General features: G+C 42.0%; 1 protein-coding gene across 3 annotated transcripts in view; it reads right to left on the bottom strand.

Moving 5' to 3' along the window:
* SLC44A5 (solute carrier family 44 member 5) overlaps window positions 1–22,165 on the bottom strand; it is a 4,403,163-nt gene that overhangs the window by 235,777 nt on the left and 4,145,221 nt on the right. For all 3 annotated transcript variants that reach the window (XM_044085789.1, XM_044085788.1, XM_044085790.1), the window contains one exon: window positions 2,513–2,600. In XM_044085789.1, coding sequence (XP_043941724.1) covers window positions 2,513–2,600 — 88 coding nt within the window. The remainder of the gene's footprint in view (window positions 1–2,512; window positions 2,601–22,165) is intronic.

Raw genomic sequence — 22,165 nt, 5'->3', positions numbered from 1 at the left:
GAGGCAACTGCTAAATTATACAATGTAAATGACAAAAGATATAAAGCATGTATAAATAGTTGATGAAGTTTCATATCTGAATTATGTTACAAAAGTGAAAATAGTTTAGAAAATGGAAATACAGTTTTAAATTGAAAATAGTGTTTCTATGTCAGTTATGGGTAGAGCTAATACTCTGCCTATACAGTGCTGGTACAATATGGTCAGTCCATGGTATCATGCCTTTTTATCTTTTTGTTTATTAATTGCAGGTATAAAGGAATCAAACTGCAAATATTACATACAGAGAATCCAAATAATTTTATTGTTCATAATCTGGGATCCAAACTTAACTATGAATATCTGTACATCTAACCATCCACACACTTTTTCAATTCAACATAACACACATGCATTATTTACATGATATCACTTACAGAAAGAAAGAAAGTAAATAATATGTACTCCTGCACCTAAAAATTCCATCTATTCTCCTCATCTAATATAAAAGATGATTTTATTTTATGGTCCCTGGAGTTGAAAAATAAAATATACCATTACTACAACCCATACTATAATAAGCAGGGCAACTATTTTACCTCTATAGACTGTTCAGATAATTACAATACATCTCAGATGCCCTTATTCTGATCTCTTTTCCCTACCGGTTAAAAAGGTCAGGATGGTGCCTCCGCAGGTTACTGTGGTGTCCAGAGTTGGATATTCCAGTGAGGTAAGGCACTGCTCTAGCAAGGCTGTGCCAGACATCCCCTTTATGCTAGAACACTCATAGCAGCCCCCATGTAATTGCTCCTAGTGGTAGAGGAAGATCTTAGAATCATGGACACGAAGATCTTAGAATCCTGGACACCCTGCCATACACCGTGCCCAGAGAAGCCATGGCCATTCACCAGGTATTATTACAGGGAACTACGGCTGGCCTCTCCTAGTCATACCAATTGATTTTTATGACACATGTTGCACAATATAGGGCACCTTACTGTGATCTGTACTAGGGTGGAAAATGCCTGTGTTGCACAGTGGTGTAAAGATCTGAAAATGGCATTAAACATGTGCACTGTGTATGTGATGACCAACTTTTTCAAGAAGATTTGTTTTTTAGTACATTCACCAGCTATAAAAGTAAAATATGCTACAATTCATCCCTTTCAGGGGCATTGACCTACCCATACATGCCCTGTGCACTCTGCAGGTACTCACGCAAGTGCATGAAACCAAGAGAGACTCTTACTGCAAATAGGTCTACAGATGAGATGTGTGCTTAGAATAATTCATTAACATTCACACATTAGTGCCTCTTTAACATAACTACCATATGGTTCAAATATTTATGCAATATAAAGTCTGCCTGCATTCAAGAACCACATTGTGACACAGAAAATTACTGACAGGCAATCTACCTATCTGCAGTCCCAGCTGTATAAAGTGTCCTCATCAGGAGCTACATTTCTTCTTTTTGAGGTAAGTTTGAACTTACTACTAGCAGCACACATGCCAGCACACTGTTTTAGGCTTTGCATATGAAATGTAGTGATAATCAAATCCTCACATACATTATTCTTTTCTCACTCAGCATCATGCCTGACTAATGCAAGCCAGAAAAATGCAAGTCCTCCCATGCAGAGAATGCGATCTTGTGGCAGGCTCTTTGTCTCCATTGATGGCAGCAGATCAACCATATTAAATCCGAATAGCCTTATCACAATCGTACTTGTGTTATTTGATTAATGATATAAATGTTGTCATGGCCATGGCAGAGACTACAGACAGGTGAGGTACTGGGTAGCCAGCATGAACCATGCTGCTAAAAGGTGAGCTGTCCACTTACAGTGATGGGAGGCAGCACACTAACAGAACCACTACACCTCTCAATTGTCTCTATTTTGGAAGAGGGCTCCTATTTTCAGGCCTGATGTACCTCTGCACATGATATCCCTATTTCTGTAGGTATATCCCTATTTTCAGGTTCAATTTACCCCTTCATACAATCTTCTGAATCCCTCTCATCACGTCATTTTTGAAGCTGTCTAGTACACAGAAAACTACACTACATGACCAACATACTAGTGACAACAATAAGTTAAAAAAATAGGACACACATCTGACAGCTCCCTTTTTCTTAAGCAAAATTAAATTACTTTTTCTGCTAGAATTTTAGATTTTATACCATCTCTTTGATAATGTGCTTATATAGTTCCTTTATTTTTGTCACGCTCTGTTTTTTACACATGTTTACGAGTATTATCACATTCCTACTGGAAGCAGGAAGAGTTGTATGCTAACTGGAATTCAAATTTTCTGCTAATTAGATGTCCACATTTTTTTATTGGATGCTCATATTTTTCAAGGGCCTTTATTCCTGTTTTTAATGTCTACAGGTTGAGAAGCATGAGAATCACCACACAGTGTAAGATGAGAAAAATATCTAGTGTTCATGGTATTCCCTTTTCAAAATGTTATATACACAAACTCATATAGCTTTAGAAAAATAAAGTAATAATACAATACTTACTGCAGGATCACAAGTTCTGTTGGCATACTTGCATTGTGTTTCACTGGCCATAATTTTGTAAACGGGTTCTCCAGATGTTGCAAGGAAACTGAATATAAGCATTAAGGAAAACTTCTGTTTTTTTTTTTTTTTTGTAGATTAAAGCATTCATAATTTAAAATGAAACAAACACATAAGAGATTATAACTGCAGATCTAGAAGAAGTGTGCTCATTAAAATACTGAAATAATTCAGCAAAAATATATACTTGGTTGTATAATTCATGGATTAAAACAAAAACATGAGTTGTTAAGTGGAGATTTGCTCTTAAAAACGAAAGTCCTCTTATTTACAAACTATCACCAAGAAATACATTATTAACATTATTAAACATGTCCAAATGCAAAACAAAATAAAGAGTAGGGAACGAAAAACAAACCAATACTTATAAAGGAAAATCAGTTTACCAGTTTAGAAAACATGAAAAACACCAGTACCATTTTTGCCAGTATGTGTTGCAGTTATGACAATGAGCAGATTCTAGGAAAAAAATAGGAAATATATGAAATGCAGCATGCATACCTCTCGACCACTTTGTGTAAGGATTCTGGACAAAGCCAAAAATAATGAGGGGACATAATCCCAAAATCAGGGACATATTTTAAATATTATTGTAATAAACTGCCATTAACTAAAAATAAGGGCTACTTCATACAAATACCAAAATAAACAAACAAATAAATAAAAAAATTATATCAACTTAGGAATTAAACCTGCCAGTCATTGTACCTTTTCAAAAATATTCAGTCAACTCTGTTTCATTCATCACAATGATTATTTCTTTTTTAAAGAAAAAATTATTAATTTAACATATTTACAATATATAAACAGAAAGAAAGAAATTCCACATTGTTTGTGTCTTTTCTTTTTTTCGTTTAAGTCGCCACAAGAGAACTCCGGTCACTAATGATTGGCAGTATTTTTTGTGTGCTGGCTTGGGCCTAACGGGCCTAACCTTCACCGGCGAACGCCCATTCACGACATGTCGCCACAACACAGAATTAACTGAGAATGAATCAACAATATCTAACAACGCACTGGCGCAGCTACAAAGCCGCAGAGCCCCACCATTTTCATACTGTTATATAATGTTAAGAATACTATCAAGGTAATCTTATACAATTAACATGTTAGCAGTCTTGGTATTTCAATAGCAACAATTCCAGCCTATCACAACCACTAAAAGTCTTAATATGATTTATAGACTTTACTCTTATCACTTCTTTTTTGGTTTTATATAGTATTGCTGTTAAAATTTAAGAATCTTTGAATGTAGGAACTGGATTTGATTTCTAATTTGTTAGTAATAACTTTTCTAGCTACTGCTAGGAGACTCCAGAATTTTTTTTTGTGTGGCTTTTACAGATAAAGGAAGTGAAACATTCAGTAGTATTATTGATCTACTTAAAGAACAATTATCAGGCCATATCCCTATAAAAACATACTTATCTCTTCCCAATATACATTTAATTTTTCACAATCCATAAACATATTCTAAGCATCAATTGAGTCACTCAATCTACTACTATCAAAAAAGTTCCAGAATTTTGCATCAAAATTATTTATAATTAACTTGTATAACTTGGACAAGTTCCTTTGTAGGTCAGTGTATCTTCCATGACAGCATTCATATATTCATATAATGGGAGAATCATGCACTGTTCCTCTTCACTCATGTTATCTACAAAATCATTTACTTTCCTACTAATGCATAATATTAACTGGCTAATAGATTCATAGTACAAATAATCTTTCATTAAATATTATGCTGAGTTAGTTTTTCCTTTTTCCAAAGCAATCAGACCAAAATACTAATTTGTTCCTTTTTAGCAAATTTATTTTAACACTGTTCTGAATTTCCTTAAATCTTGAGGTATGTGCAATGGTAAAGTACAACAATATCCTTTTTGATACTAATGGAGTTTAAAAAAAAACATATTTCTTAACTGTTTTAAGAATTAATTTTGTATATACACAGTCTAAAGACTGAAATACATTTCCTTCTAAGGTAAACTTTATTAACCAGATGAATGGATTGTTGCATATTTCTAATTTATAATATTTGATGAACTTATAGGAATTTAATAAAATCTGCTGCTCCTGAATGGTTTTCCATTGAACTAGTGTTAGTTCAGTCTATCCACAGTACAACAGAGTTAAATTTGCAGCAATAGAATAAGATTCTACATCTGGAAAGCTAATGCCACCATACCCCTGTTATCCTTTTTCATTTCTAAAAGCAACTCTCAGCTTTTCAGGAAACCATAAGAATGACGTTAACACATTTTCTTTAAAAAAATTTTTACCAGGTATTAAAGCTATTGAATGCAATGTGTATATATTTCTGGATAATATAATCATTTTAATAAGTGCTAACCTATCCTTGAAAGTAAAAAAAAAGTTTTTAATAAGAAATAACACTACATCAATTATTTTTCGCAAAATTATTATTAATAATCTTACACCTTGCTAGATTTTTTATTTGTAAATATTTTAGTTATTTTCCTTTATTTTAGTTCTTAGAATCTAGTAATTGATTTAACACTAACGTTTCAGTTTTATTATTACATTTCAACAGCAATACATCTTGAAACTTTTCAATTTCCTCATCTATTTCTTTAACTGAATAATTTAAATCACCTAAAGTTAATAAAACAGCATCTGCAAAAAGCTGTATTTAGATTGACAATCTTTGTTAATTGAGAATCCATCAATTTTTTTCATTTCTTCTTATACTATTAACTAAGGGTTTGATAACTTGCAGCATTTTTTTTAATATTCCATTAAATTGTTCTAGAAATGTAAAGGCTTCTAAAGTTTTAAACAAGTAATTCCAATCATCTGCAAAAAGCCGTATTTAGATTGACAATCCTTGTTAATTGAGAATCCATCAATTTTTTCATTTCTTCTTCTACTATTAACTAAGGGTTTGATAACTTGCAGCAGGTTTTTTAATATTCCATTAAATTGTTTTAGAAATGTAAAGGCTTCTAAAGTTTTAAACAAGTAATTCCAATCTATAGAATCAAAAGTTCTCTCAATATCTAAGCTAATTAGTATGAGGATTTTGGATATTATTGATTTGTGCCTTTTGCTTAACATCTCACTTCCATTAGCTAATCTACATAGATATGTTTGAAGTATTCCACATCTGTGGAATTTTATTTTTTCTAAAGTTTTCTCCACTTTATGCATTAAAAATTATATTTTGTCATTAATATTTAGTGACTTGACTTTAGTACTATCTAATTTCTTTGACTGTTGTTCACATCTCTCTTTATTTCATCTTTCTAACAAATTTGTATCCCTCTCTTTCATCGTATTACTAACTCATCTACACATTCTGGCTTTAATATTCATGTTAAGGAGTCCCATAGTATGACTTTACTAACCTGACCATTATCATTCAAAAAAAAAAAAAAATCTCAATTTGTTCCCCAAGATTATTCTTAAATTCTTTTAATTTCATCACATACACTATGATTCTATAAATAATCTGAAATCTCCTTATATCCATTAATATAAAGGACCATGAATAGTCTAAAATAATTAACTTTATTAAGTAAATATATAGAGGCATAAATCCTATCAAATCTAGTTTGTGTCCCACACGTACAAGAATAATGAGTGAAGAACAATTACTTATCTTCTACTTTCACTATTAAATCAACTAAATTACTATTATTATTACTAATCCATCTGTTTAGTGCTTTAGTTGATGCCAGAATTTTTGGCATTCTTTTGTTCACTTGTATCTTCTATAACAGATATGCAATTAAAATCCCTTTCTAAAATGAAACTACCCTTCCAATGAATTTGCTGTAAGTTTAAGTGATCTTGAGCCACTCTTGCACCTATTCCAGAAATCCAGTAAAAAATAGCTAGTATATAGGGTTGGACATTATATTTAATTATTGCAAATGTATGCATTCCTTTGGGATCATTAATGGATTCCATTGTCTTATGTCATTACAGTAGATTTTCTCCAAAGTATAGTGGTTCTTCTGTTGTTTTTGTTAACAGATGCAGATAATAACATTTTGTAACCTAAGTTATTTAAATAATGTACATCTTTATCTAACAAGTGAGTCTCTTGCAAGAATATGTCTCCTCTATTTAATTTTAGATATCTCAATGATTTCCTTTTGTTGCCATTATTTAATCAATTTACATTAACAGATAACAGACTAACCCCGGGATTCATGAAGCTTGCACCAGGCACAGGCATAGCGTAGGTGGTATAATGCCAAACATGGCCGCCGAGCGATTCAGGTACGATCCAATTCCACTTGCACTACCGGCATACGCCAGATCTGCACAGCCCTCGGCTTAGGTATGCTAATCACCCCATGCACAGTGCCGCACCATGCAAATGAAGGTACATAGCGATTCATGAAGTGGTGCACGCGTAGCGTAAGCCCACAGAAATTTAAACCAAAAAAACACGGTTTACATTTTTCCAAACAGAACATCGGAGCTATGAAAGTGGACCAGACTCATGCATTACAAAGCTAACATATTCCAATGGCTAAATATACAGCCAATGGCATAAGAAAAGATGCACAATACCTAAAAAACAGCATTTAATGTCAAGTCCACAGTAATGCAAAGTACAACCACAGGGCATGTGTGCGCAAACGGGAACACAAAGAAAATATATACAAATGTCATAAAATCGCAATGTAATACAAATCATGATTTCACCATAATACTCAATGGTATGCATGGTACACCACAACCAAGCTGCAAGGGTTGCTAAGGGTGTGTGACAGTGTTCGGCGCGGTAACTAGGAATTAGTAGTCGATGTCATGCAAATGAGGCAGGCAAAAGTGAATCGCAAACATCCCGCCAGACTAAAGAATTACCATACGGCGCAGACCTACAACACTGAGGAGTGGCTTAGAGGTATACATGACATCAGCAGTGGGGTGTGCCACCGTAGCTGTAAGCACATTGGAGCAATGCAAATCCAGCCTGGCCATTGCTAAGCAAAGCCGCAAGACAGGGGTGGGGAGGTAGGTATAGCATCGTTTAGCTGAGAGCACATATGGTGCCTGAAAGCTCATGTGTACGGGGAGGAAAATGTGCCAGAAACCCAGTAAGTGGACACACGCGCCACGCACCATAGCTCAAACAGGAAGGTCAGGGGAAGAAAAGAAGGAAATGCCACAGTATGGTAATTGGAGTACAACTGAGCAATTAACACCTATTAACTAACAGCAGGTAATCGACGGCAGCTGACAAGTCTGCTCGCAGAAACCTGCAAAACAGGATAGGGGAGGTGTTGGATTGCAAAGAAAAGAGAACTGTCATAGCAGAGCAAAGCATACCTGCAGTAGACCGGCCATAGAACACATTACGCAAGATAAGCCAGGTGTAGGAAAGTACAAATGAAAGCAGGCTGCTGGATGCATGCCAGAAAATGGGAGGTGAAATGTGAAGAAATGTAAAGGGAAGGGCAAGAGGTAATCCATGGCAGCAAAATGTAATTCAGCACCAAAGGCACCACAATAGTAGTTCCTGTCGTAAAACACATAAGATACCCTGTAGCTACGATCGTACATACACACCCTATGACATCATCGGTGTTCACAGCACAATAGTATAAAGCGTGAAAGCACCCCACACACACCTGTGTATTCCCAAACACTGCACCATAGGTGTAAACATACAGGGAACTTTTACAATGTACATGTTGGGAGCTGCCATAGCTGTGATTCATCACCATGTGTTAGAGACTGACAGTGTTGTGGAGGATGATGCTGACAACCACTGCAGGCCCCGGAGGAGGAGAAGAGTGTTCAGACCAAGGGTAACCTATCAGGGGCTACAGGATCTGGAGATAGTAGAGGGTTACAAGGTGGATAGGGACATCTTACAGCAAATAGTTGAGCTGTGCCGGCCACGCCTGAGATCCAGAAACAACAGAGGGGAACCCATCCCAGTGGACATGAAGGTATGTGTAAGCTTGCGAATACTAACCACATGTACCTTTCAAAGGCCAACTGGAGATATAATGGGGATCTCACAGGCATCAGCATCCAGGGTACTACACCAGTTCCTGGACGCCATGTTACCATATGCCAATGAGCATATATACTTCCCCCAAACTCAGGAGGAGTTGGCCAGCAATATGCGTCTCTTCCACCATGTGGCACACTACCCAGAGGTACTGGGTGAGATAGACTGCACGCACATACATATCAACTCACCACCTGGTGAGCATGGTAGATGCTACATAAACCGCAAGGGATACCACTCCATCAACTGCCAGGTTGTGTGCAATGCCCAGGGCATTATCATGGATGTGTGTGCTGGCAGCCCTGGAAGCTACCATGACTCCCACATATGGCATACCTCACAGCTGTATCAGGTATTTGTCAGGGGGGACATCCCACATGGCCACCTTGTGGGGGATGCTGGCTATGCACTGGAGCTGTGGATGATGACTCCCATCAGAAATGCACACACACCCATGCAAGAACACCATAATGAGGCACATGCACAAACCAGAATCATCATAGAGCATGTGTTTGGGATGCTGAAATCATGGTTCCGTTGCTTGGACATATCTGGTGGAGCCTTGCAGTACTCTCCAGGCACGTGTGCCCACATCCTCATAGTATGTGCCATGCTACATAATATGATCCTGCGGAAACAGCTGCAGCAGGGACAAAATGGTGAAGGCCCTCATAGCCCACCGCAATTGCCAAGGCCATCACAGGCACAGAGGGATTCAGACCACGAACACCCTGTGCCAGCCCCAGTAGGCAGACGGAGGCATGCCCAATATGCCTATGCCTTGGCAAAGAGGGAATGTATAGCACATACTCTGACAGTGTAGGCCCCTATGGACTGACACACCTCTCCACCTGCACACACAGTAAAATGGATGGCACACACACACACCACCTGTAAATTGTAATGTATAGGTGGCCTACTGTGTGAATCCTACATAGGCAGCCCTCAACCATTGTACACACAACAGCTATTGGAACAAGGAATGTCAACACCTGAACAGTACACGCACCTATCAGCATATGTAGGTACTGTGTGTATAGGTTCCTAGGTACATAGGTAGGTACACGCCCGATTGTCAGAGGCCATTCATCAATCAAGGCAAACAGTGTCTGCTGTTGCCACCACATTGAGTAACCAACTGTTGCTCAGTGGAGCAGAGCCAATTGCGGGATCCATGTGTGTAATCACTGTTCCCACACACTCTGCATGGATTCCCTGGTGCGTTAATGAGGGGCTCCATATAATGTAATCATGGATGTAGTGGCAAAGCATGGGGTGTACCCATGACAGGTATCTGTCACCCCAGCATGCTCCACCTATGGTTGTGTGAAGGTGTAGCACATTATAGTGTGTGGCTCACTGTGACATACATACCCAATGCTGGAGCACATCCATTAAACATCACTTGGACATACCATTAATAGGTCTCATCCATATGTAAACTAACTGAGTTACCCATTTGATCGCAGTATGGAGTAACAGCCATAGTACAGTCCACATACAAAATGCCATAACACGTGTACAAATCCCAGATGCCCAAGTGGTAAATGCAGTGACTGTCATGCATGTTCCCAGTCCCATGTCCAGCAACGGATGTAACGTAATCCTGAATGCACGAATAATGCATGTTGGATGCAGGTCATCAGAACATGTTTAGCACATGTTAGCGGAAATATGCGTTGCCCAGTGCTGGTAAGCGTTGTTTAAATATGACTATACGGATATACGCGAAACACGGCTAAGCTTCTCTGAATATCACGCAGATCACGGTCAATGATGCCCAGAACAGGTGAAACCAGCATTATTCACCCCTGTACTAATAGTGCCTGCTCTGAAGGGTAAAATGACCACTGCCAGGAGTAGAACACGCAATCATGTACACAATCACCTAAAACTAAGCTACCCAAGATGTACCAGCGGCAGGTGTGCAATGTGACAGGTTCAAACACAAACGTGCGGAGTCCAGGTAACAGTATACACCGACATGTACACAATGAAAGGTGTATTCTGCCTGTCACTCTCTCTGTTTTATATATATATATATATATATATATATATATATATATATATACATACATAATAGAGATAGAAAGGGTGATAGAGAGATATATGTTGATATATACGGATTCACCTATATCTGCAAATATGTAGATAGGTCAACGACATGTACACAACCATGGAGGTACAAATAAATAGGATACTGCCAACTATGGAATGTGTCACATACTGACACACGTAATCATGGAGCTGACAGACCGAAAGAACACAGTACAGGAACACTAGAACCACGTGTAATATTATCACGATATTAAGGGACATTTAGTTATCACTGCCAGTGTTGCGGTCCATGTAGGTACTGTGTTCAACTGTGTTTGTGATTGCTGTAGTCTGTGTATGTGTGTGTTGAGGGTGCCGTGTGCGTTTCCGTGGGACTGTAATGTGTGTGTGTGTGTGTGTTTGCATCGTGTGTCTGTTAGTGCTAACTCGGAGGTAGATCATTACGGTAGGTGTGGTTATAGCTGGCCGTAGGCATACGGTTACCACCTGTCCCACTTTAAGAGGGACAGCCCCTCCCTGGGCAGTTGTGTCCTGACAAGAAATATTAAAAAGGGCAAATGTCCGAGATTGTAGGACATAATTAAGTCTCATATAGTATGTAATAGTTGCATTAAATAGTTATGCCTGTATCTAAAAAAGGTAAATGTTACATTAAACATGATATGTAGCTAAAGTGCTATAAGAATAAGTATGTATTCCGGATAAAAGTATGTGCCATCCTGTGCACTGACCATGGGTATGTGTCGGCCTGTAAACACTGATGTGTGTCCTGCAAATGTCCCGCTATGGCCATTTGAAAAGGTGGCAATCCATGCCAAAGAGGTTCAGTCACCAACACAACTGCAATGAGTGCAAATATCTGTGACAGAAATACACGGGACAGCTGTCATTTAGTAACATTCCTTTACATATCGCTGTATTTCCGGAGGTATGGAAGTATTAACCTCACCTGCACACTATATAGAAACCAATTAGCAACGGCCCAATGTATAAGCCCGTAACAACCATAGTTTCAGTCTACTAACTGATAGGTCTTCAATTAGGGAAGAAGCCCACACACATATATGGAATAAGTAGAAATGCAGTCCCCACAAATCTGTATATGCTATGTACACCCACCTACATCTCCCACAAAACAATAGCAATACAGACTGTAATAACATCACAAACATCCACTCACTCAATTACATCTGCAGAAGCCGTTAACATACCTTGTGAGAAACACATTTGTAAAGGCGCCATGTGAAATTGTAGCTGTTGTATAATGGAACAGATGGCGATGTTACAGGTTTTGTTTGCAATAGTCCCTTATCAGACAGTTAAGATGACAGGTACACTCACATGTAGAACTACATACTCTAGCTGTCACACATAATCCACGGGGGACATGAATCCAAAATATCCGTGTCTCTACAAATAGCAGTTGCAATTCCACACAACAAAACACATATCCCTGAAGGTAGGGCAAAAGGGCAACGCCCAAGTGGAGAATTCAATTATACCCCACTGTTGCCACGTAATTGGTGAATGGAGTAGCTGCACAGCTGATGTGCATGTAATAATCTACTCAGGAACACCAATTGGTGGCAGGAAACCACATGTTACAGGTATCGATGTATATACGGATGACTTGCCAGACATTCAAACCGTATGCTGATACCATAGAACTGTTTAAACAGTAAAGGTGTAAGAGAGATATGTACAAAAGTTCGGAATGCTAACAAGGTATGTAGAACACTTCAGTATGTTAGTGTATGTATAGCCTGTTTTGTATTAATTAAAAGTGTCCGCAATGCATAAAGTGGGAAAAGGTATTATGTAGTGATGTCTTGCTGAGCATAGTAATGCTTGTAGAAACTGTGTGTCCGGCTGTGGGCCACAAGGTAAACATCACAGACACCACAAGGGATGCTACATGAGGGCTTTAAACAGAACAATTCCACACCACCCGCCATCAGTGGTAGGGTATGTCCAACAAGTAAGTGCCATAGCAGGGGATAGTATATGTTGATATAACTGTCACAGTAGGCATGTGTATGGGCATATAATGACAATAACATGCCTAAGGTGGTCCTGCTGTGCAAGTATGCTTTGCATTATGGGATAATATGTAAAATATGTGTAATGTACAGTATTGTAGGTAGATATGTCAGATATTCTACACAGCATAACAGTTATATCATGCAAACAAAAGGTATTGTCTATTGGCATGTACAATACACAATAACAGGATACATATGGCTTGTAGTCACAGGACACTGTAACAGCATGATAGCTAATCGAAATGGAAGAGCTACTCAATTAACCATGCACAAAGGACATGTAATAGCTTCACAGGTTCATAGTGAGGTACTATGCTGTCTGGCAAGTCTATGTGTAAGCCCAACTACAGTGTTTACACCGGCGGCACCTCTCTAGGGTAGTTTCCTGTCTGTGAACAGCAGAGCCATGTGTTACCTGCACCTCTGCACAGTACAGCCACTGCAGTAATCCCTGGAGTATATGTGTGTCTCCCATCCACCAAGTGAAGTATCTTATAAACAGTGCTACTGAGTGTCCCTGCATGATGTACATAGGAATCATGTTCCAAAGCATGGTGAGTGTCTGGTTTGGAAATGTAACCCTCAAGAATATCCCACTCATCTTTGCGTTTGTGCACATATCCATGAGCATGTTGCTCTCAGTGGCTTTTGCTTACGTCGCTTATGTGGAGTATATCCATGAATATTGTTGTGGACATGGGCCCTGTATGTTCAGCAGAGGTCACCCCTGAGTATGCGGTATGCAAATGTGTACAGTCGTGGTGTCCGTAGTTCTGTCACATACGTCAACCATCGGAGCTCAATAATCCTCATGATGTGTTAATGTTGTGGTATGTAAAGCCGTTGCTGTTCTGTAAGGTACACCCTAAATGGGGTGTTGTACCCTTGAATGTGTGTATACATCAGGAGTTTAGAGGTACAATGGGTGCCTTTGTTCCAGCTACAAACCCAGTACAGATAAGGGTGGCCACATAGAAGGATATCCACGCCACATTGGCAATATGGTTATCAAAGGAGTGGGTGCTACATACGTGTGTACTAAGATCCCGTATAATGTCACATGTATGTAGGGGACTACCACCTATGTGATAGTCAGTGGGTGATTGGTGTAATCCAAAGGGGATGTTCATGCACCATGTGTCATGCAGCTTGAGGCCATGTTATCGACATTGGGTATCCGTCACAGTGACACCCTTATGGAGGGTGTCTGTATCAGCTGGTGGATCAGTCATGGCGCCTTGTATGCAGTTGTCTGGACACTTAGTCAGGGAAAGTCCCTCTGTGCTAGTCTGTACCTCAGGGAAGCATATACCGAATATGAGAGGCCCTACGACTGAGGACTGTGGTATGCCAAGTGTAACTGAAATACAGTAGGTACTATGGTATGCTACCCTTATTGTGTGGGTCCTGTCTGTGAGCCACTTTGCATAACATCCTGAGATGTAGGGGTCGATGTGCAGGTGGATGTGTATGTTGTCAATACCAGAATGGAGAACGGCACTGAAAGCCAATGAGAGGACAATGTAGGCTGTGTGGACGCCCTTACCGTGATCAACTACCCTGGTAACTGTATCAAAGGAGTCCACCAGGAGTAGGAGCCATGGTCTGGCCATAACAAGTCCAACCTGGGTGGCATCAAAGGTCTGAAGCCCACCAATGTCTCTGTGAATGACTTCCATGATGATGTGCCCCATAGCCTTGCAGAACAGTCCAGTCAAGCATGTAGGGCAACAGTCCCTCTGGTTCATTGTGGCGCCACCTGTGTGGAGTATGATAACTGTTGCTGTGTGCCATTCAGGGGCCACAATGTCTGATACAAGGCTATTAGTGAATCTGGTGGCCAAGTGGGGAGACATGTCGTTCTGTAGTTTGTGTAAATCACAGCCTGGGATGTTTACAGTCACATGGAGTCTGTGTTCCAGGCCTTAGAGAGTGCAGGTTGGAACTGTGTAGTTGTGACCACAGGGACCCCGCATTGTTCCTGCATGGATTATGGCCCTGTAGGAAGTGAGAGGGTGTAAAGTTAGCATTGAACCCATCTGCCAGGATGTTGTCAACATCACTTGGTTCTGTAATGTTCCTGAGTAACCGTTGTATGTCAGAGCAGATGTGGGTATTGCCATTGACTACTGACATACCTCCATAATGCTTTGTGGTACACCCTGGAATGTGTCACAGTAATGTTTACGTAGCTAGGTTTGGAGGATGTGATAAGGGATCCCGGAGCCCTACTGAGGCTGACCAGTGAGCTACCCCACCCATGGGATTGTACTCCACTTTGCAACAGCCTCTACCTTTTGTTGTACATTATGTCCATGGAACTGGACCCCTAGAGTGGCGTCCATTATCTGGTGGGTACCATCATGGCTCTGTTTGGAATAGCATGATCCATGCTAATGAAGTGAACTGGGGTATGTTTCAGCGTTTGTATGTGTATTGTCCATCTGCACGGGTGTCATGATGTTTACTACTGCTGTCATAAGACGTCTGGCATTGTACTAATCTTGTACTGTGTATGCCATGAAGGGTGTGGTGCCGGGATGTGGATAACAAGGGTGATTAGCATATGTTTGGAAACTACTAACGAGGGGATAACCACAGGTGTGGAACACCAGTGACATGTTGGTAATGTCCATGTCTGGGATATTGTTGGTCTTGGTGGTGGTGTGTATGGGTTGATCCAGCCGAGTGGAGGTTATGAATCCTGTACAGCGTTGGCCTAATGTGTTGGTACATGAGTAGCTATCCCAGTTAAGTGTGGGGTAGTGTCAGTCGCACATCTGTAGTACTTGTCTGAACCCTACTGTCCAGTACACCAGGAAATGGGGGCCAGTAACCGTGGGGTATGTTGTTGAATCCGTAGCATGTTACAATGTGTATAGCAGTTCTGGCAACAGTTAGTTGCACGTGGATCACCTCTGATGCATTGTGCTAAGTAACCAGCCAGGAGGTGTGTACAACATAGTGAAATATGAACACACCTCAGCCGTGGGTGTTCCGGTCCAGGTTACATGACTGAAAGGTGTGGTCTGCGTATAACCTGTCAGTGCAGGTGTGCTCTGCAGAGCCTAGAGCCAGGTCCCAGTCACTGCAGAGATATTGAAGTGGTCCATTATAAGGAGTGCCTTGCCTGCGTGGATCAGAGATGATGTCAAGCATTGAGTCACATGACCCCATGTTTTGCTTGCCTGTTCCCGTTCTGGTGGTGAATGTTATTGGAAACTGTGCAAGACAGGCAGTATAGGAGCAGCAAGAGCCTTACATGTTATCTGTACTCCCAGGGCTGGCAGGTGCAGTTCATCTGTGCCAAAGCATCGTGTTTTGTTTACCATGTCATTCAAAGCGGACAGATACTGGATGCCTGTGGAATGACAGCAGAAGCATAGGCAACTGTTGAAGTGAAACAGTCAGTTGTTGTACAGTGGTATCTAGTCTGGATGAATGCAGAATGCTCCCCAGGGCTTGGCCGATACCTTCTGGGCTACAAGACCGAAGAGCTATTGCATGTCCCTGCACATGTAGTCTGGGAAGTTGCATCTCAGGGCAGTCACACACAACATGGAGAATGACAGTCAAACTGTACCTGGTGAGGTGTGGCATGGGTGCATAGGTTATGTTGCAGAACCAGTTACCCGACAGCTAGATGTAAGCGACTATCGCCTTGTGTAGCCTGCTGAGTGGGACATCAGTGTGACCACCTACAGAGTCACCTATGACTGGTGTGTTGGGTATGTTATAACACCCTATTGTCTGTATTTGATGGGCACACATGAGTCTGTGGGCTATAAGTAATTGTTGTTGTGTTTGCTGATGGGGGCTGCCTCTGGTGCCTACACAGAGTATGGAGAGGTTCTGCAAATGTCATAGTCATACTATGTGTGGCCTGTGGTGGTGGAGATCTTGTGAGTCTATGTGATGAGTGGGGTGCGTTGCAAATGTTACACATGAATGTCAGGTTCAGTCTGGGTTGGTGAGAGCATTACCCCCAGCATGGCTACATATGTGCATCTCCTACAGCCTGTAGTGTCGTATGTTGGGAGGTAAGCATTGACTGTGTACCTGAGACAATTGCTCTACTGCCACATGTTCACCATATTCATCATATAGACAGGCAATAGCACTGGTACGTGACAGTTGGACATGCCTGTATATTCAACCATGTCTCACAAGATATGTGAGTTACGTGTGTACAACAGCTGTTGTACTGTAAGCAAGCTGGAAATGTAAGGACAGACAGTGTACTTGTAAGAAATGAGTTGGAATGGGTGCTATAGTAATTAGTAGCTCATGAAGTGCTCACAAGTTCTGAACAAGTGCTGAGCATGAATATGCAATACAGATAGGGTGTTGGATAATATCAACCCACTGCAACCCACAAGTGGAGACGACAGTCATAATTGGAGGCACTGCACTATTACCCTGCTGAGTATGGTCTGCAAGTCTATGAACCTTTATCAACGTAGATGTTAGCAGTACAGAAGTAGATGACAGTACGGATGATTTCACACTGCATAGCATATCTGTGACAGGTCATAGAACATCATCACCCATACCGTGTTCCAGCTACACTGAGTATACTAGATGTACCTTTGTATGTCACAGGAGTGTTCTACCAGTGGCCTGTTGACAGAATCAACACTACAAAAGGTGCCAGTGTGACATGTGCATATCACACCAGTGGCATCTACAGTAAAACAGGGTTAATGTTTTGTACTCCCCCCTCTTTGTAGCCCATACCACACAGACAAATGGGAGGCATCTGTTTATGTAAGGATGTGAATGTCCATGACCTAGGAGCAATAGCTGTCTCAGTGTTGTGGACAACATACAGAATTGGCTTTTTTGGGTGAGGTGTGTGACATATGTGCACAATCTGACAGCTGATAATAGCATTGTCACCTATAGGTGAATAACCCAGTACCCATTAACTACCAACTAGGCAGCGGTCAACATTATGGACACTGTGTAAGGGATGGTGCTGTGCAGTTCACCTCCCTGAGTTGGTGACGTCTCCAGGCCTATTAGGTAGTCATGCGAGGCACCCATGTCATGACAGGGTGCCATCCATGAGCATGGAGATCATTGGACAGGCATACTCAGCACTTGGGTGACCAATATCGGATCACATATCACCTTTAAGGGGTATTGGCCATGCGTGGATGGGCAATACCAGCCTTAACAATCCTCACCTCCACTATGCAGCATGCTAGCTACCTTGCTTAAAGACATGTGCTACACTGTGATGTTGGACATGCTACACGTACATATCCTGATCTGAAAGACATACGTCATGGACAGCCACCGTCCTACTACAAGGACCGCCACATGCTGGACAGATCCCTGTGCCATACATGTTACATACTCCCGCCATACCATGCAACCCTGTCCATCAAAGCTGCACATGTCATCTCTGTCATACATGGTGTGATGACCGCATGGTAGATGTATTATTAGCTGTCTGGATCAGTAATGTGGCACTGATGCACCTCGCGGTGGCAAAATGGCTGTCGGATACAGCTAGGAAACCTTGCCCGTACATGCTATAGTTGATAACCATCCCTGCGAATGATGTCCGGCTAGATATTGTCCCATGTCTATCACATGTGCAACACAGGCGATCCATGGCAGGATGTTGAACTGCTGTACAGTGCCGTGTAGATGTATATGGCAAAACACATGCATGTAAAGGTTCCGTGCATATGTGTGCATTGTCACTGCTCATGTCCATTAAGGCAGTGTATGTGTAGATATGTGACATATACACAGCATCAAGGTCAACAGCATCACTGTGGACACATACAGGCATATGCTGGTAGGTAAGAACACCAGTACAGGCAAACAGACATGCCCACATCAAGACAGCATTCACATGGAGTATGAACAATGTAAAGAGGTGACACACATATATGGTGATGATATCCAATGCATAACGGGTGTTACATGTGTGTGACACAAACATGTCAGTTGTGTCAGTGTCATGATGATTTGCAAAGATAACTGTGCAGATGTACTAGATTTAACACAAATGTATGTGCAGCGGTATCTCTGTACATCTCTGTGATACTGTGACCTGTCACCATCATTATGTCTTCCAGATAATGCCTCATTCACACCTGCCAGCATACAGCCGCCAGGAGGATGATGTCCTCATCCCGTACCTCCATGAGAACAATGAGGTGTTGCTCAGCCATGTGCCACAGCATGCCCAGCAGCATGACGACCTGTGGCAGGACCTTCGCAGGAGGGTTAATGATGTGGGTGGCCATAACCGCACCTACCAGCAGGTGCGCAGACACTGCACGGACTTGATACGACATGCGAAACAGCGTGCCACTGCAATCGCCAGGGAACAAGGTGAAACAGGTGGTGGCCCACCAACCCAGCCCCCACTCACACACACTAAGGAGCTACTGGCCAGCCTGGGGACACCCTCAGAACAGCATCCACAAACACTAGCTGTCATCGTGGAGGTGGGTGTCTCCCAACCAATGAGCCTGGAGTTGCCTGGTAAGTCACTACTGCACATATGACTATTATATCCCATTTAGTTGCATGTGTCACTGTACAATATGTAATGTAACATCATATGCAAGGTATGTTTACACACATGCTGCATACTACAGTATGCTACCCTGTGTATGCACACATGTGCATACTATATGCTATTGTACAGGCGAATGTGTTAACATGCACAGTGCATCTTGTGGCTATCATACAGTCATGGATAATGTTCAAACTGCTGTGCCACCCCTATACAGGTACCTCTGGCGTGCCGCACAGACATCAGTCCATTGCTGGTGAGACTGTCATCAGTATCAGGCATGTTAATGCATATATCTATTCGCCATGTGGCCAGTTAACACATGTACACATGATGTATGGTCCACTCACGATATACAGGTTGCATCTCGCATCACTCACACTGGCTACCCATGTGCAATATAAACAAACGAAATGAAACACCGACATGAAACCACACTATCTGTCATTGCTACATATGTGGACAGCTGTGCATACAATGGTGGAGGTGTTTGTTCAATGTAGGCATATGTACTATACATTGAAACAACACATGTGTGGTACGCAAACAGTACCACACAGTGAGCTGGGATATGGGCAGCCCACAGGAGTCACCATTGTGTTATATGCCCCTGCAATGGGTGCACACATTGTGATGTGCCATCTGACATGTCCCAGACATGTAGTGTTCTGGCTGCAATATTGTCACACTATCCCATAATACATACCCCACATACCAAACATACAACCTGTTGTCTGCATAGCCCTGTGGATGGTGACATGTCTGACATCTATGGGTGTATGTCATATGGGACTACACATACATGTGAGATAGACGGCCATCACAAACATTTGGCCAACACATGTTCACACATGGCCATGGAGGATGGCCAAAGACATGTAGCCACACAGTAGATGTGATGTGTATACACCCTGTTGCACATTGTCCACACATGGTCCAACTATAGCCTTAGTTGACTGATTTTACAGTTGATGTGATACACTGGACATCCTAAAAGCCTGTGCACAGCTAGTGGAGGTGTCACGTAAGTCGATCATATAAGATGTGTTGAACATCACGGCTGTGTCATAGCATGACAGTAGTCACCTGTACAGCTTCCACAAACATTGACACCACATCAGGCCACAGATACCGTACATTTCCCTTGCTGCTGTAGAACATCACCGTCAGCCGTGCACCTCGTGTGTGTGGTACTTCAATGTCATGTGGGACATGGTGCATTGACAAGTCTGCCATGTGTGGACATGGTTGCCAGGCAGCTAAGACTCTGTAGTAGTTGTGCAGTGGTGTCATCCGTAGGTCTTCCAGTGACCTGTCATATGACACAGCATGGTTTGGTGTGTATACACCTCAGCAACATGGGTCACAATCCACAGTTATGTCATGTGTATGCACGCAGTTATGACTATGCAATGTGTGCATATTACACACTGTATAGCAATATAGACACCTCATGATGGCATGCAATGGCACAGTGTCTGTACTTCACACTGTATAGCAATGTAGACGCCTCACACTACCCTTCCATGCTCATGCACATTTGCTAAATGTGCATTCTACCTGTAGGGCATACAGACAACACTGCAATGTGATACCCATTACAATGCTGTACATGTGTCAGGACACCATTGTGTCAGACATGTATGCATGTCAATGCACACGTCAGCAGATTACATGTCAAGGTCACTTCAGCCATGTGTACTGTTAACCTGTGCTGGTCCACATGGTGTATCACAGGGATGCAAGCTTACTACCATGATTGTGTGAACTGCATGGCTACTGATATGACACCTGCTTGCTGTTGTGTGCAACCCAAGGAGGTATGCTAACTTGGGAGGTTGGGAGGGTGGCCTAATGGTTAAGGTGTTTGCCTTACAAACACAAGGTGCAGGGTTCGAGTCTCACAAGGGATAATTGGCTAGGCTTCCAATGGCTAGCAAGGGCAGTTAGCTTAGTACTAACATATGAACCTATGAACCTATGAACTATCACTATTAATGTCTGAGCTGCATGCCGTCTGCTGTATCACATGCATGCTGCATGCCGTCTGTCAAATCACATGCATCTATGTGTGTGTGTGTGTGTGTGTGTGTGTGTGTGTGTGTGTGTGTGTGTGTGTGTGTGTGTGTGTCTATTGTAATGTAGAGTCTTTCTTTGCATTCACAGGTGATGTAGGTGCGTTACCCTCCTGTGGTCCGTCTGATGTTAGTGCCCCCACAGATACTAGCAGTGATGAACATATGCATGAGGTACAGGCAGGGTTGTCAGGGGCTGAATCTGTGCCAATGGGTGCCATCCCAGCTATGTCCCCCTCTTCCACGCACACAGTTCCCATGCCAACACATACCCCATCACCAGTGGCCATAGAGTAAGGACAGTCAGCGTGTGTTAACTTGGAACAGGAACGTGTGGTGACTACAGAAGGTGTGTCTCCACACCATGGTGTCAGTGTAATGACTGCAGATGTGCCACACAGGCATGTGGCCAGTGCTGCTCGTAGGAGGACCTCTGGCAGACATGCACCTGCAGGACAGAGGGCAGCAGCTGGTGTAACCAGACGCATGTTCCAGACTGTAATGGCGGCATAGGCACGTGCTGAACAGCAGAACAGAGAAGGGCAGAGGCTTCAGAGGGCTGCTAGCCTTACTCTAAACTACAACATCCAGGCACTGGCAAATGCTCAACAGCAGACTGCTGATGTTCTAGACAGGCGATTGGGTGACATGGTCGGAATCCTTGACCGTGGCATGGCAATCCACGAGCGTGAGTGGTCTGTGCTGGAACATCTGGAAGGAGTGAGGCGTAGGCCATGTGGACATAGGCCAGCTACACCACCTAATGCAGGTCAACGTGAACGAGCCACCTCACATGCCCGCTCCCATAGTGCCAGTAGCAGTAGCAGTGCAGCTGGTGCTGCACTGTCCACACCAGGACACAGCAGGCCACGTGGA

The sequence above is a fragment of the Protopterus annectens genome, chromosome 10.part0 (genome assembly GCF_019279795.1).
Source record: "Protopterus annectens isolate FY-2018-M chromosome 10.part0, PAN1.0, whole genome shotgun sequence".
Lineage (NCBI taxonomy): Eukaryota > Metazoa > Chordata > Ceratodontiformes > Protopteridae > Protopterus > Protopterus annectens.
Note: the sequence above shows the minus strand (reverse complement) of the source record. Positions and strands in the feature narration are given on the sequence as shown.